The sequence below is a fragment of the Ammodytes marinus genome (genome assembly GCF_949987685.1).
Source record: "Ammodytes marinus genome assembly, chromosome: 16".
NCBI lineage: Eukaryota > Metazoa > Chordata > Actinopteri > Uranoscopiformes > Ammodytidae > Ammodytes > Ammodytes marinus.
This window is the reverse complement of record NC_137220.1, coordinates 14,741,922-14,758,995: the sequence shown is the minus strand read 5'-3', so window position 1 is coordinate 14,758,995 and position 17,074 is coordinate 14,741,922. Positions and strand designations below refer to the sequence as shown.

The following is a 17,074-nucleotide window of genomic DNA, read 5'->3' as shown; positions in this document are numbered from 1 at the left end:
GCGCTGAAAAAAAAATACCCAGTTAATACACAGCCTAGGCTATATAAACGGGCATGCTACTAGCTCAATGGGCCCCATTTTTTTACATAGCCGTTGTTTACATACCCGTTTGCAGAGTCTAGGCTGTGTATTAACAGCGCACATGATGGACAGGTATCAGATCGTGAGGATATATTCACTGATTTTGACAACAAGCAATCTCCAGAATCTCTGACTCCACCTTTAAGACAACACTCTCAAACCTTCACTGAACACAGCCCCATAGCCACCACTTCCAAAATGACTCTCCTCCTCCCATTATGCACCAAACCCTTAAGACCGTTATCGTCATCCCTCATTCGGTTTATCCACCTCCTCCTCCTCCTCCTCTTCTTCCTCGTAACGATCCTATCTAATATAGTTACTGTATTCCAAAAGCACTATAGAGACATTCTTAGGCTGAAACCCTCACCCACCTGCATCCCAATGATGGCATAGATGAAGAACAGCATGGCAATGAGGAGGCAGACATAAGGCAGCGCCTGAGGAGAGACACATTCATTTGAGTGCACTGTGCTGTATGACAATGCAACCCGGTCATCACTTATCTACATACACATCAGGGTAGGAAATTAACTTTTTTATTTTGTTGTTGGCCCTATTAAATATATTTCAGGGGCATTTTGGAGAATTTCCAGGGGAATTTTATCAAATGTTGAGAAATACCATGTTTCCTCTACAAGTTTAACCTAACGCCAGGGTTCTCTAAGATACATTTAAGACCACTAAGAATGAAATGGAACGCCAACCGCACTGAAAGAGTTGCTTAGCTGTCCATTTTGGCATATCAATACCCAATTAACATCCCCCAAAAAAGTATTTTCTATTGGGGGGACTAAAAGCCCCAGTCAAATTCAATTTCAAGGGCAATTTCAGGCATTTTTGAACCCCCGCTAATTTCCTACCCTTAATCATACAATGGATAGGTGTGTATTCTGTGTAAAATTCACCAATGTGAAATGCATATGATTTTTGGGTGTAAACCTTGAAAGACTGCACGAAGGTCCAGAGTAAAATGCGGATGGTTTCTCCCTGCCTCAGTAGCTTGATGAGACGAGCCGCCCTGAACAGCCTCAGGAAACTTAGGTTGATGAAATTATTCTACAGTATGGCCCCGACATAACCGCAGAGTGTGTGTGTGTGTGTGTGGATGATGGGGGCGGGGGGTGGGGGGGAGAGAAGGGAAGGGTAGAAGGATTTGGGGTTGGAATAAAGGGAAAGAGCAGAGTTAGTTGTGGTGCAATGTGTGCAAACCACTTTCCTTAGACAGCCAAAACATAGGAAATGAGAGTCAAACTCAAACTGAGGGAGATTCAAACTCAAAAAAACAAAAGAATCAGGAGCCAAACAAGTCAAAGCAAACGCAAATCAGCAAGGCTCCGACAAGCTTTTCATATCCATTGAGTTAGACATAACCAAACCAAACAACACAGGGGGAAAGGAAATCATCCAAATCTAACTAGTTTCATCCAATTGGGTTACGTAGTAGTAGGACTAATTGAGGTAGGAATGGTGAGTAGTTAAAAGTGCAGGGATTTCAGGACGTTTCCTTGGAAAGACAACCAAATGCACTAATTCTCTCAAGGCAAAAATATGCTATATTTTAACAGAAAATCAAGCCCACAGCATGCAGATGTGCAATAACTCAAGGCAAAACCAGTACATCTAATGGCAGCTGATGCAAAATCCAATAAGATAAGCTGCCAAAGTCATGTGATCTTCTGTAGTGATGTCACAGAGGGTGGCTGAAGGACCAACTAAGGTCATTGAATGTGTAGTGACTGTATTTAACTTAATTCATTTTCTGCCCCAGCAGTGCTGTTATGAGCCTGCAAACTGTGTTTTAGAATTGAGCTGAGACATTTTTCAAAAATTTTCTAAAAATTGATTCAGGAAGGATTAAAAATGTTTATGTTTAATTATTTACAAATTCTTATGTATGTATCTGCAATTGGTAGAATAGAGCTCTTCAACCATGTACCACAGCAAAGAACAAAAGGATGCAGTTGAAGTGTTTTTGACGCGGGTTGAAGTGACACTTGAGGTGCTCAAAAGAGACTGGCAGCAGGCACATGCAGGTTCAATCTACAATGCAGAATGTATTACATTGACGAATGTGTGTGTGTGTGTGTGTGTGTGTGTGTGTGTTGTGAAAATAAAGGTCTCCTGCCAAAGACATGCAAGGGGCAGCATGCATCACTTGTTCTGTCTGCTAGGGGCAAAGCCTTGGATTTACTCCGCTGTTACTGGAAACACTCTCCCTGTCAATGTCATATGTGTTGGTGTGTGTGTGTGTGTGTGTGTGTGTGTGTGTGTGTGTGTGTGTGTGTGTGTGTGTGTGTGTGTGTGTGTGTGTGTGTGTGTGTGTGTGTGTGTGTGTCTGTTTCTGTTTGTATGTATCTATGTACGGGCATACAATGAATTGCTAATCTCAAGAGAGAGATGTAGCAAATAATTTGAGGTTTACAATTAAATTGAGTAAAGGATGTGCATTATGGATGAATAAAATATATCAATCGGTACAGTGACTGGTAGAGAGGTCAGTAAACTTGGCTAAATTTTACAAATTTAGAGCTCACTCAAAGTTGAGGTTTGTGGGTGGTTGGGCTCAGGCAAAACATGCGCAACATTTGACATTTTAAACAGTGGCTGGGATGCAGTAAAAAAGAGATGCAGTAAAATAAGATCTCCAAAAAATTACAAACCATCTACATGGTGGATGTTGCAGACATATGGTTTATAGCGGCAAATTTTTGGATTTTTGGTTGGTTTCGGAGAACAACCAGAGAGAGATTGACCGAGCCGGTTGTCATGGGTGGACACAGAGGATTCATAGTGCATTTTGATTGGGCGGAATCGCAGGAAGTAGTAGGTGTTGGGGGGGAGGGGGGAGAGAAGGGGGGCGGGGCGAAGTGGATTAGAGTAGATCATCGATAAGTTTGTGGACGATTTTAAGAAAGCATGTAAAAAAAGATAAAAACAAGAAAGAAATCAACAGTCATTACAGAGACAAGTTATAGCACAGCAGCAGGTTTCTGTCTTCACACTTAGTACATCTGTATAGTAGGAATACCAAGGATCAAGGTGGAAAAAAACTATTCTAAATAAATAAGCATGACTGATACCCAATATGAACATCAACCAGTCAGTGAAGTATATAGAATAATCTGTCAATTTCAGCCTGTAAAGGGCTTGCCTCATTGGTATCCCTTGTTTCCTCCGACAGAACTGGTAGGTAAACTGTGTTGATGTTGTTGTGCAAATACTATACAAATTTGACAAATTTTTTGGTATACCTTTTTTTTATCAGCTTTGGATCAAAGCTATAACCAATTCTTTAAGATTCAGCTCTTACATACAGTTAATGTATTGCATTCCCACCAGTTCTACCTGTAATTCTGCATGAGTTCAAGCCTTTATGGCAACTCTTGTGTTCATGTATTCAGACAGAACCTGAAGCGATTTCCGTCGCACCAGTCCACCAAAGCTGGCTTGGATCTTGGCGAAACAGGACGCGGATGCTTGAATTAGTCTGTAAATGGGCTTCAATAGAAGTGAATGGGAAATGGAAGTATAATGTTGACCACTGGCATCCTCTCATTGACGTCCATAAATTCCCTTAAGTTCTGTCTGAACACACCTTTACAATGATTTCAATATAAAAGAAAAACATTTATTTCGCAACAAATGTATGCATTTACACATACAGACATGTACAGGCACACATCAACAGTTTCACATTCATATGCCAACTCATTCTGGTATTACAAGAACCTTTTTTTTAATGGTTCAGTTTTTTTCTTCAATTCACCCTATAAACTGTAGGCATTTCAGGCGATAACAATTAAAGCATCCTAAGGCAGCCATATTGAACATAATTTATATAAGGTTATACCAGTCAAATCATTGACTGAAACTTTAAGAACAACTTTAAATTAGGGTTGTTTTTAAGCCATTAAGGGATGATGGGTGTCACAACATTAAGCAACAATATATCTTAAAAAAGCAAGAAAATGTGGTCAGATTATGTCTACATATCGTGACCTGGCCATTTTACCAACACTGGCTCAAAGCAATTTAGTGCAGTGTGTGGTAAAAATGTAACTGTAAACACATACTCTAGTCAATCAGACCACTTACTTACTTTCTAATATTTATCTTTTAAATGTGGTTGTTTTCCTTGTCTTTGCACATTCAAGATGTCCAATGGACTCTCAAGACTTCAGCTGGTCATTAACAGAAGACTTGAAGCAACTGCTAAGCCTCTATTGGTGCACCTGAGATACAACCTGATCATTTGATTGGCAATGAGGTTGCTTGCAGAAGCTGTGCGCTGGCTTGCTCACTACATACAGAGCGTCAGCATGCCTCCTGCCTTGCTGCCGGTGGCTCACACTGCTTGCTTAGAGTCTGCTCTCTCTCTCTCTTTCGTCCAACCAACTGGGACGATTATATAAGACTTTCAAGAGATCTTCACGCATGACTGAGCAATGCGGGACTCCAGAGTGGCCTCTAACATCAAGCTCTCCACTAACTCCTTCCTTGTCTTGCCTGCTGCTATGTTGTGTGGACAATGTGGCATGTGCAAGCCACCATATGGACACATGCCAAAGCTCCCCCTAACACATAGTCATATACAGCACTTGCACCAACAAACCACACTCAACAAACATTGCTATATGCAGTATAACATATCCATCGGGTTAAGGGTTTTTTGACTACGGTACTTACCCCGAGCTCAGTGACCAGGATGTCAGTAACGCTGCCCAGAACTGTCACACAGTCAAATATGTTCCAGGCATCTTTGAAGTAATTCTGCGAAACAGGACAAAATAGATACAGAAAGAAGAGAAAGAAGGGAGACAATGATGAGGTGAAGAGTGATACATCAAAATGTAGAGGAACATGGAGATGGAAAGAATAGATAGATGAACAGCGCACAGAGATGGAGGAGCATAAACAAACCACGTTGAAAGAACAAAGGAATGGGAATGGCAGGATTAAAGTGGTTTTTAAAATGAAAGTGTACAATGCAGAGACGGCCAGATAGTTAAAGGGTGAGGCAGAGAGTGAATAAAGACAGAACAGAGAGAGAGAGAGAACAAGAAAGTAAGAAAAAAAGACAAGTTAGTGTCCGACAGGAAAGCGAAATAAATGAGATAAGACAAATGGACCACCGGTGGCGTCATGTTGAACGGATGCCAGCAGACAAGCCGGGGACAAGTTGTACTGCATCAGAACATTACACCAGCCAACAAAAAATCACTTACTGCATATCACTGTATATCAAAATCCAACAATAGCCATATTAAATTCCTTCAAAAATATTACATAAAAAAAGGGTATCACCATCCTCCCCAGCCATATCTTATTAATTACCTTCATCTATGCACATTCATAAACATACTGTATATATACATTTATAGATTTTTAAAAACGTTTGCTTTTAAAGTAGAGTGACTCAAAGAGAAAGAGGGATTGTAAAACTGATAGGGAAGGTCTGCTTCTATTGCTCTCCCACGTATTGCTTGCAGCCAAACTGGGCATTGGATAAGTGGAGAGAAAGGGAGAGGCTATTAAAATAAACCACCTTGACAAATGTAGGCATGCGCGTGCACACTCACAAACACACACACACACACAGATGTCTCTGAGGCCAGGTGTTATGTGTGTATTATTGTGCATGTTCAGTGAGTGCACTCTCCCAGGTTCAAATCCCATCCTGCTTAATCGTAGCCCTATTTGCTTCTCTTTTTATCGCCTGCCTGTCATTAACTGTTGTTCTTCTAAATACTGTATTAACACCTCAACACCCTATATCTCCTCCCAATATTTATCCCCAAATTATCTCTTAATCCTTTTTTTCCTCAAATTATCCATTGATCTAAATCTAATTTTTTCTCCCTGCACATTGGCAATCATTAACAATCTATGTAAATACAGGGATATAGTGTGTTAACAATAATATTAATAAGGGATTGGCAGCACTTACTATACATATAGAAGCAGTACATCGTCAGCATAAACACAGAACCACACACACACTCACCAGTACTCCAAAGGCGATGATCTTGAGTACACATTCCATGGAGAAGAGGGAGGTAAACACTATGTTTAGGTTGGCTAACACTGCTTCATAGGTTTCAGAAGCGCCGTCATACTGTAAACAAACACACACACAGGCAACACAAGTTAATTTTAACAAAACAAATGTATGAATACAGAATAATTGATCGCCATACACACGTGTGTGCTTGTCCATAACACAGACACAAACACCGCCAAACACACACAGAGACACACACACACACACAGACACACACACACACACACGCACACACACACACACGCACACCAGGAATAGAAAGGAAGACGGGAAGTACAAATACACGGAAAAGCACACACAAACACAATTCAACTGATGGAGATTCTTCAAATGTATTTATCAGTCAGTTATTCCTAGTGTTTATGTATTTTTTTTTGGGGGGGGGGAGCAACACATTAAAGGTGCACATAAAGGTAAAGGTACAGCAACACAATATGTTGTTTAGTTGAAGTGTGTGCATTGCTGATAGTATGTTCATAAGCATGTGGACTTTTACCTTCATCATCAGCACAACCGTGTTGAGCGCGATCATTGCCATGATTGTATACTCAAATGGCGGCGACACCACAAACTCCCACATTCGGTATTGAAAGCATAGCTTGTTCTTGGGCATGTGGCGAGTCAGAGGCCGTGCGTTTATGGCAAAGTCTATACAGGCTCTCTGAAAAAGACAAAAACAAATACAAGTAATTTCATCCTGCTGTGATCCTATTGTCCTCTATCCATCACTTCTAGAGGGTGTCCCAGACAAATAATTTACGTACTTTAGTTGAATGTGATTGTTGGAATCAACTTATCATCAAATCATGTTTTTATATCTGCTCATTGATCCATATTCTCATTCCCAACTTTGTCTCCCATTTTTTCCACACTAGACAAAAACACCCAATTATAGTTTGTCTTCTTAACTTGGCAAATGTATTTATTTTTTTGCGACCTGGTTTACATTTCACACACACTAAGGAGAATGATTAACAGTGTAATAGGTTGATATTTACACCACAATACGCACTGTATCATGCTTTATTGGGAGAAACCAAGCAATTCAATGTTAAATCAGAGATGAAGCACCCCTAATATTGCCAGGAGGGAATAATCCTTGTTTTATAACCAATTTTTGCGACTATTTGACTGTGAGATTGTCAGTGGAATCAAGCTCCTTCCCTGAATCGTTGAATAGTTGACTATTTGTGGTCACCCCTAATCACTTCTTCTCTACCTAGTAATTACAATCTTCCCTCTACCGTCCTTTCGCTCACCCTCCTAGTACTGTTAACCTCTATCCTCCCTTCATTTCCCCTTTCCTCCCTTACCTCGTTCTTTTCTAAACTGTAGTCCTCCATCATCTTGTCCCCCTGCTCCTGGAAGGTGATGATGATGAGAGCCACGAAGATGTTGACGAAGAAGAAGGGGAAGACCACGAAGTACACCACGTAAAAGATGGACATTTCCATCCGGTACCCCGGACTCGGGCCCTGGTTCTCATAAGTCGCATCCACTGAATGCTTCAGCACCCTGCAGGGGAAAAAAAGAAAGGAAAGGATGGAGAGGTTATAGGCTGCCCTGTGATAGGGGTGGGACAAAACATTGTTATTCAGACATATCGTCGGAATTTCTCTTGCCGCACGTTATCGGTACGCTAGGGCCAAATATCGATGTTTATTATATTTTTAATACCGATATTTTATTTTGAAAGTCACTATTTAAAGGTGCGCAATGCAATTTGTTGTATATTGTTTTATCTTTGATTGGCCAGTTTGTGATGCACAGATTGCACTCTAACACATCTGATAAGCTTTTCATGACAGTTCTGTGAATAACTACATCATTCCTGCCTTTTGTCTTTTTATGGGTACTTTTTCTTAGTTACACAGGTATCGTGATGTATCGCGAAATTTTGCAAATATCGTGTATTATCGTTATCGAGGGCCAAATATCGTCACAGTATCGTATCGTGAGTTACTTCTATCGTCCCATGCCTGTACCAGTGGAAGTGTGTGCTCTGCATGTCCAAGTATACTTACTGCGGCCACCCCTCTCCGGTAGACACGGTGAAGAGGGTGAGTAGGGCCCAAGCCACGTTGTCGTAGTGGAAATCGTACTTCTTCCACTCCCGCTTCTGCGCCTTCACTTCGTTTTCACCTACGTACACAAGGTACTCGCCCCTGAAATACACAGATATGTTTCATGAGTCTATACAGACAATGGGAATCAAGGGAAAGAGACACTTTGAAGTGTTTATAAACCATAAGAAAGCAAGCGTCATGCAAGAAGACGCTAAATATTCAGAAGGTGACTAAAACATGTATCGCACCTAAGGCTAAATCTAGTTAGGTTTTGTCCTGACCTGCAATCGCGCTCTAACTCTTTGGATTCATCAGTGCAGTAAAAGAAGCGTCCCTTGAACAGCTGCACAGCCACCACAGCAAAGATGAACATGAAGAGTAAGTAGACGATCAGGATGTTGAGCACATTCTTCAGAGAATTCACTACACAGTCGAACACGGCCTGAGGATGGATACAGAGAACAACAGGGACAATGTGTTTGTTATTGTGTGAAAGAAATACACTGGGTTAAAAGGATTTGAGTGCAGTAATTTGATCTCGAATTGTGGCATCAAATTGTTCAAATCAAATGTTTTGCTGTCTTCTAGCAGATAGCCCAGCTTGAAAAAATTAACGAAATACAGTATGTACTTGTATTTCAATTTCATAGATATTGTATCTCAGGCAGATATAAAATGAACAGCAATGATTGACATTTTATGCTTAATACTTCTATTGATAATTATATGAACCCAATTCTTCCAAAAAATGCAGTCAAATCCAATTTGAGGCAGAAACATGTTCTATGTAAACATACCTTGAGTTTGGGAAGACGTTTGATAGTCTTCAGAGGTCGTAACACTCTCAATACTCTCAGAGACTTGATAGTGCTGATGTCCTTTCCCTTACTGCTCCCCCTATATGCGCACACGCACGCACACATCCACACACACACGCACACACATCCACACACACAAACAAATAAATAGAGTCAGCAGATTCAGGTATATGGGACAGGCTTAGTCCTCTCGGTTCCAAAATTGCAGTGGGCAGCCATTCCTTGATGATGTTTTTGTCCGAGTTAACTCAAAATGAGTAACTGCGTCTGGGTTCAATTCATAGCAACACATGCAGCATTGCTACCATAGTACGCTTTAGCCTTGTTTCTTAAAGTGTAAGGTTAGCATTGTAGCTACATGCTAGAGTTAGGTGTTACTTTACAACTACAATACATGCTATAGGAACAACTGATATCACTCCTGTCTGAATAATATCTAGCATTGTTGAGTACTTGTATCACTTGTTTGATACTTTGCAATGTATTTCAATGCTTTGTAAGACGGCTAAAGCCCCGGCTTGCGCATGCCCAGCTTATAGTGGAATATAACACATGCTGCATTGAAACCTTGCCTTCCATGCTGCAATATAAGCAGCAGTTTGAATGATGGAGAAGTGTATTCTACACAGAGACATTTGCAGAGAGAGTTTAGTCATGGTCTCAGACATACATTTCATATTCTGCTAAAAAAGCTAACTAAAAGATGCCTTGCTACTAGGGGTAACTCATAGTTAAATGTCCTTCTGTTAACAAATTGTCGGTTTAGAAATGCTGTATGGTTAAAAAAGATAAAGATAACTATGAAATTCCAAAAATAAGTCATAATTAGTTTTTATCATATTGTGTACAAAATGGTAAACACTTAAATTAACAGCCAAACTCTCTCTTTGGATGACTCAACCAGTGAAGTTGTATAAAACCCTTTATTACAACTGGCATAAGTAAGTTACACAGCATTGTTCAGACAGCATGGAATCTTGTCTTGGAGGCCAGTGGCAAACCAAAATATATTTTAGCCAGAAATGCGGAGCCAGACCCATTTCTTGCTAGCACTTTGTTTTTTTCTACGTAAATGTGCAAGTATAAAGGAAAAACCTTTAACCCTACATTGTACAAGACGAGGCAGTCAGTCGACAACCTGACAATGCACTATAGTACAAAATTAAAGTAACTATGAGATTCTAAAAGAAAATTTGTTAACTATAGCTATACAGGCACATTCTGTAATAAGAAAGATAATTTGTTTTCTTGAATGACTTGCCTATTTTCTCAGCAGCATTGAACACTTCATGGTAGTTTTAACTCCCTGTCCTGATTTTTTTTTCTTATTTTCTTACATATTTGGTATGAAGACCAATGTGAATATATTAAGATCTTAGGTCAATGACAATGGCCCTTAGGGGTGAAGTCTTACAGCTGTTAAACCAGATGGTACTGCTGCTGTTTGTATGCAATTAGACTTTGTTTGTACAAGCGTTCAAATGTGTGTGTGTGTGTGTGTGTGTGTGTGTGTGTGTGTGTGTGTGTGTGTGTGTGTGTGTGTGTGTGTGTGAGATAATCTCCTCCTGTCACTCCTGTCACAGAAAAAACAACTTTATTTTAATTTGTATTAGGTTGTGATCACTTGTATTGTACTGTTTAGTTGTTTTTAAGTCAGAGCTGTTCCATGGTGAACAATGGATAAAAGGGGGAAGAACAGACCAAGTCCAGACACAGTCAACTGTGCTGAGAGATGAATGGAGAGGAAACAAGTGTGTGATCAGAAGAGCGGGCGCTGAGAGTGCAGAAGTAGAAAAAGGAGGAGGAAAAAAAAGAAGAGAACTTTACCCGCTACCGCTTCTGGTGGTCCAAACGGAGATATGAGAGAGGGGTGAGAGACAAAAAGTACAAAGGGTGGGAGAAAGGAACAGAATGGGGGACAGAGAAAGATGGGGATTTCCAAGGAAAAACATCCATATGAGAGACAGAGAAACAGAGAGAGAGAGAGAGAGAGAGAGAGAGAGAGAGAGAGAGAGAGAGAGAGAGAGAGAGAGAGAGAGAGAGAGAGAGAGAGAGAGAGGAGCCTGTTTTTCATTAGATCAACCCTCCCACCAATACACTACTTTTACATTACAAGCTTTATAGGACAGCACCAAATGACTGCATCTAGCTGCCTTCAATTAGTGGGTCTACTGTTGCTTCTGGTAATGACAACACTGCTATAATTCTTTAATATTGCTATTACTTTTAGCTGGAAAATATTAATGAATACATTATTATGAATAGCTGAATTGCATTAAAGACCTACTTCACCGGTGGAAATATGAAGGTGTATTGAACTCTGAGATCCTATGTAATGTGCAAAAAAAAAAAATTGTTTCATCCTAGTCTGAGTAAAGCCATAAAGAGTGTTTTATGGTCTCACTGTCTAATGTAGGGTTAGGATTAACATGACAGCTTGGCCAAGGGAAGACTGAGGGAAGACTGAGGGAAGAAAAACCTCATTCATTATATCATAATAGTGATTTTATAATGATAGAACGCTGGTTTTGTATGGGTGAAGTATTCCTTTATGATCTAATAATATTGTTTAATTAGTTCATAGCAATAGATGAATATTGAGCTGAGTTGTACTGTATACGTCAATGCGTAACTTTCGCTTAGTAAGTGTGACTAGGGGTAAACTTGCGAGAATTTTTTTTTTGTTACATAATGTCTAAATGAACAAGCACTTCCTTGTCAAAAGAAATACAATACGAATAAATAAATCCCAAACTGTCATGGAATCACTTTAAGCTATACCAAACTAGGCCAGTTATCATGCCAATGCGTCGGTGGCCTGTATGGACATAAATCTCAGTCTGGCTGCAGAAATGTGCACAAACGGCCCAAGACACCAGCAGACCTCAGACCAGACTAATTGGATTAAAGGAGTGATAAACATCTCCAATGAGACTGCTGAGCCTTTCTGGAGTGCTGTTTGATTCACACCAATTGAATTAAGGCGCTATATGGGTGTGTGTGTGTGTGTGTGTGTGATTCTGTTCTGACTGGTTTGAATCTCCCCTTCAGCCATTAGTGTCGTTAACCCCTATTGTAGTTCAATCAGACCTTATTGGTTCAACTGGCTTAATTGATTGTTCTGTGTGTCTTCATGTTAACGGTGTAATTAAGGCGTTCTCTCTCTCTGGTGCTCATTTTTTACACATGTTGACTTTTGTTATTCAAAATTCATGAACAAATAAGATGTCTAGCTGCTCTGCCCTTGTGTGTGCTCTTTGATTATATGGAATGTGGATGTGGTTACCTGAGCTTCCAGGATTTCTACATACTATTAACATTGTGTCGTCTGCATACGTCTATTTATTATTCCTATGTTAAATTCCCTGGTACACAAACACTTAGTCAGTGAGAGAGGAGATACAGAGAAGTGAGAAGACACAGACTTAAAGACAGAAGCAGACAATATACAGAAACAAAAGACAAGTTTATGTGTTACACAACTAGAAATAAAGGGAAAGCGTGTTAGTGGAAAAACACACAAATACAAATGAGTTGGAAAGAAAACCTGGAGCCAAGGCCAGTCTAATATATGGGGCACTACCACCAAAACCCTGGAGCACCTGAATAGTTTATATATTTCCTTAACAGGCTGATACATTTCTCTTCTTCATGCTGGGCTGCAATCAATTACATTTTACTACTGTGCAATTTAGTAGTACGTGTTAAAATTTCCATTTTCTCAAACAGGTCCCTCAAAGGAAGAGATGTCATTGATCATCACTGGATTATTCCTCGGTGTCTGCCTGCTCTCCTATCTTAACCCCCACCTTCCCTCAGGCAGATCTAACCAACACGCAAGACCACACAAATTAGACATTTGTGGGGCACATACGTCAAGACAGAGTTGCTCTCTGAAAGTAAAATTGTAAAATCAAGCACAACCTTCTAAATCTGAAGATGACCTGTGTGGGAAGACACAGTTGTACCATTATTAACTTATATTGTACTTTACGTTTTGAAAATATAGCAATATCACATTACATTTAACGTCGAATGCAGTCCTGAAGATCTGCTTCTCTATGTCTACTCCCCATGCAAAAGCATGACAGCAAATCCCCAAACTCACAATTCATGCTTTTTGCATAGTGCTAATAAACTAAACCCTAACTTAAAGGTGCAGTGTGTAATATCAGAATAGTTAGTGGCAACTAGTGGTGAAAGTTCTATATATGGCAATAATAACAGTAGCTACAGTGGCCTTGAAGAACAAGAAGCAAGTTACTATAGATGGCATCATCCACCACTGCCTCAAGTCTTTCCACAATATCAAGAGATGGTTTGAAGATGCATTTATTTATTTACTTATTCTTTGTCTTCATTGAAAGTGCATTTCCCCAGGACACCCACTATACAAATGCCTAAGGCTATTAAGTTTGTCCTTTCTGTGCTACTGTAGAAACATGGTGGGGCAATATTACAGCCTCTGTGTAGGGTGACCCGCCCCATGTAGATATAAAAGGAATATTCTAAAGAAATAAAAAAAAATGCTTTTATTTTCAAGCAAATATACACTAATTAAAACATATGTGTGTAAATTATATACAAAGTCTGTTCTGAAGAATGCCCAACAATTCTACACACTGCACCTTTAACCCAGTTAAACCAGTAACCATATTCTATCCTTGCAGCAGTCATGCAGAGTAGGCTTTAGAGTACCTGCTTTGCCGTGGAGAAGGGGTGTGGAGATTTTGTTTGGGAGCCAGCTCAGCAGGACCTGGCCTGGGCCGTTAAGTCTAGAACGCCTTAGGCACTAAAGGGTTACAGGTGCAAAGGGTGGTCCTCACCTCTCACAAGGGGGGAGAGGAAATGGGGAGGAAAGGGGGGATGCTGGGATACTACTTTTTTTAACATGTTGGGGGCAAAGGGGGTTGGTAGGAGGGGCTTAGAAAATGGCAGGACTATGGATGCCAAGTTGAATGAGAAAGAGAATAGGCAAAGGACAAATGGCCAACTGCAGAGGGTTACACCATTTTGTAAGCACAGGTAAGATCAAGTTTAATGGAAGAGAAGACCGAAAACAAGAGAATGGGAAAAAAACTGTGAGAATATGTGTGTGTGAGAGAGAGAGAGAGAGAGAGAGAGAGAGAGAGAGAGAGAGAGAGAGAGAGAGAGAGAGAGAGAGTACGAAAGAACAGAAATATAGAGAAAGAGGAAGGAGAGGCAGAAAATGAGCCATGGGTGAATAAAGAAGAGCAAGGGGTATGCTGTACTCCAAAGTGCCAGTTAGGCATTTGGGATAGGCTGGAGAGAAGAAATAAGGGGAAGAGAGGAGAGGACAGTGTGAGGCAGGAGGGAGACTTACGTGAAGGCGAAGGCCACCAGAGCACCACTAACCACTATAAAGTCAAGGATGTTCCACAAGTCCCGGAAATAAGAGCCCTGGTGCAAGAATAACCCCATATACACCATCTGAAAGAGACGAAAGAGGACAATATTATGGAATGTGCATCCTTGGGAAATGGCTGTGCAATGTTGTGAGGTTTCAGTGTACAACAGGTCTAACCACCATCAGTGCTGGGTTCTCGGAATGTTTACGTTTGTTTTTTGATTGAATCCAGAGTGAGAGAAACGATCAAAGCACTTCGTGCACAGTGTGTGTAGGGAGCTCTCCGCAGCTCAGCCAAGAGCTGACAGAGCACAGCAACCAATCAGGAGAAAGCCTGCCCACGGATGGTATAGCCAATGAGGCTAATGTATTTGTTTTACAGTAAGAAACGGGATAAGGGAAATTAGACAAAATCAAACTGCTCTCTCCCGTTTTCTTGTTTATGTCATATGTTATTTTGGTTGTGTACCGGTAAACAAGAAAAGGAAAATTTGGCTCATACTTTCGTTTCTGTATTCCAGCAAGAAAACGTTGTTCTCGTTTCTGTCTCTTCGGATTATTTTCAAAAAACAAACTATCTTAATGTACACGGACTGTTGTCAATACTTCTGGAGGAAGTTGTTGATTGTTGTTGATTCCGGACATTGCCCTACCTTTATCAGCATCTCAAATGTGAACACTCCTGTGAAGACATAGTCAAAATAGCGCAGGACCTGCACAAAGAGAAAGAGGGAATGATAAGCTGCTGTGTCCTTCAATGGAAAAGAGTGACAGGGAAGATATGTATGGTATGGTCATTTTGAAATTCAGACGTTGACCAATCATTATACTTTGGGGTACATTTTTCTTATTTTTGTATTAAAAGAAATATGAACTCATAATTAAATATATTTCTATGTATCATTTTATTAAATTGGTGTTTTGAGACAGAGGCAGAACTTAAATTATTTTGTAACTTGTGTGTATTGTACCTGCATAAAAATAGTGCGGCATCGACTAAAGGATTGCGCTGCTTTTGCGGCCGTTAAACCGCTGCAAATCTTGCTTTTTCGCCGCAATTCATGGGGCTATAAGCGCGCGTAAGCCATTCTCAGTAGATGTGACACATAGTGTACAAAAATAATTGGTGAATTTGTCTCTCACTGGGTAAGTTTGAAAAATGGTAGAATCCATCCATCCACATTACAGTTTGATTTACAATAAAAAATAACTAAAATGCTCCCCTCTACCAACACTCAAAATACCGTAATGAAATATATAGCTAAGTGTTTACATTTCAATTTTATTTATGGACTTGAGTGATACTGCAGACCATAAAAATCAACCAGGGATATTAAATACATATTAATAGCATCATATTTCATGCAACAAAAGCACTGGTATATGAAAGTATGATGACTTTTCTTACATTGTTTCGGGGGGATTCTGGCCAAACAGGGTCTTCAGCAGCCAGTGCAATACTGCTCATGGCAATGACCAGCAGGATAGTCATCTCAAAGTAACTGAAGGTGCTAACGAAGTGACATGCCCGCCGAAACCTAGGAACACACAAAGACATTGTTTTTCTTCTTGCATTAGTGCATGCCATTAGATCTGCTTGGCACATACAATGTATTTGCTTTTTAAACTGGTGTACAAAGAAGCTGTATGTTTATGTAAGTGTTTTTATTGTAACTCTATTTTATATCCGAAATTCAGTTTCTGATCCGGTCTTCAGAAAAACAAACGTTGGGTGAATGCTTAAAGAATGCCAAACCGTGTGTTATACATACAATACATGGATTTGTGTAGTGTGCATGTGTGTGTGTGTGTGTGTGTGTGTGTGTGTGTGTGTGTGTGTGTGTGTGTGTGTAACCATGCCCACTCACGGGTTGGTGGTGGACAGGATGAACATAGAGCTGTAGGGAGGCATGAGTTTTTTTCCTTCATCACCTCCCTTCTCATCATCATCATCATCCTTATCCTCTTTCGCTGGCAGAGGCTCCGTGTTGGCATTCTTGTTGACTGGAACAAAGAGGATTATGGGTAAGTTTGAAAACAGGTCAGGAGCCAGACAAGATTATTCAAAAAAAATACAAAAACACAACACACATTCATTATTTCCTACTGACCTTGAAGAATGGCATTGGTGGATGGAAAAATAGGCATGTCCAAGGCCGTGTAGTCGGGGTGGGGCAGCATGACGACGCTGTTGGCACGGTGATGGGCGATGCTCCCGTAGCTATCCAACGTCACCAAGCTCCCGTGAGTGGCACTGTTGGCGAGATGGAGGGCGGATCCGAAGGCGGGCACCATGGCGTGGTTGGCGGCTGGAATAGGGCGGCCCCCCTCTGTTCCGGGTGAGCCGGAGACCAGCTTGGTGTTCATGAGGTTGTCCATGTCCTCACTGTACTGACTGTCCTGTCTGGAGAGGCTCTTCTGTATGGGCCGGGTGGTCGAGAGGTTAGGGACACTGCACTCCCTAGATAGATAAAGAGGGAGAGGAAGAAGAGGTAAATTAAACATTACGGTGCCCAGTGCCCACCATCTCTACCATGGTGTCAAGACAGACCTAAGCGCAGAGACATTATAATATCACGAGAAAGAACCGAAATAAAATAGGTCTAAAAAACAGTCATAAATCAAAAAAAAATAGAGTAAAAATAACCACAAGTCAAATGTTTGCATCATATCTACG

The 17,074-nt window shown here is 40.6% G+C and overlaps 1 protein-coding gene across 1 annotated transcript in view; it reads right to left on the bottom strand.

Moving 5' to 3' along the window:
- Window positions 1–17,074, bottom strand: part of cacna1aa (calcium channel, voltage-dependent, P/Q type, alpha 1A subunit, a) — a gene marked incomplete at both ends in the record, with an annotated part of 85,352 nt that overhangs the window by 23,952 nt on the left and 44,326 nt on the right. Inside the window, 14 exons of the mRNA XM_080044792.1 lie at window positions 456–521; window positions 1,024–1,140; window positions 4,771–4,854; window positions 6,089–6,199; window positions 6,642–6,806; window positions 7,459–7,660; window positions 8,170–8,310; window positions 8,493–8,653; window positions 9,009–9,108; window positions 14,374–14,480; window positions 15,051–15,110; window positions 15,806–15,935; window positions 16,266–16,401; window positions 16,509–16,858. Coding sequence (XP_079900918.1) covers window positions 456–521; window positions 1,024–1,140; window positions 4,771–4,854; window positions 6,089–6,199; window positions 6,642–6,806; window positions 7,459–7,660; window positions 8,170–8,310; window positions 8,493–8,653; window positions 9,009–9,108; window positions 14,374–14,480; window positions 15,051–15,110; window positions 15,806–15,935; window positions 16,266–16,401; window positions 16,509–16,858 — 1,930 coding nt within the window. The remainder of the gene's footprint in view (window positions 1–455; window positions 522–1,023; window positions 1,141–4,770; window positions 4,855–6,088; window positions 6,200–6,641; window positions 6,807–7,458; window positions 7,661–8,169; window positions 8,311–8,492; window positions 8,654–9,008; window positions 9,109–14,373; window positions 14,481–15,050; window positions 15,111–15,805; window positions 15,936–16,265; window positions 16,402–16,508; window positions 16,859–17,074) is intronic.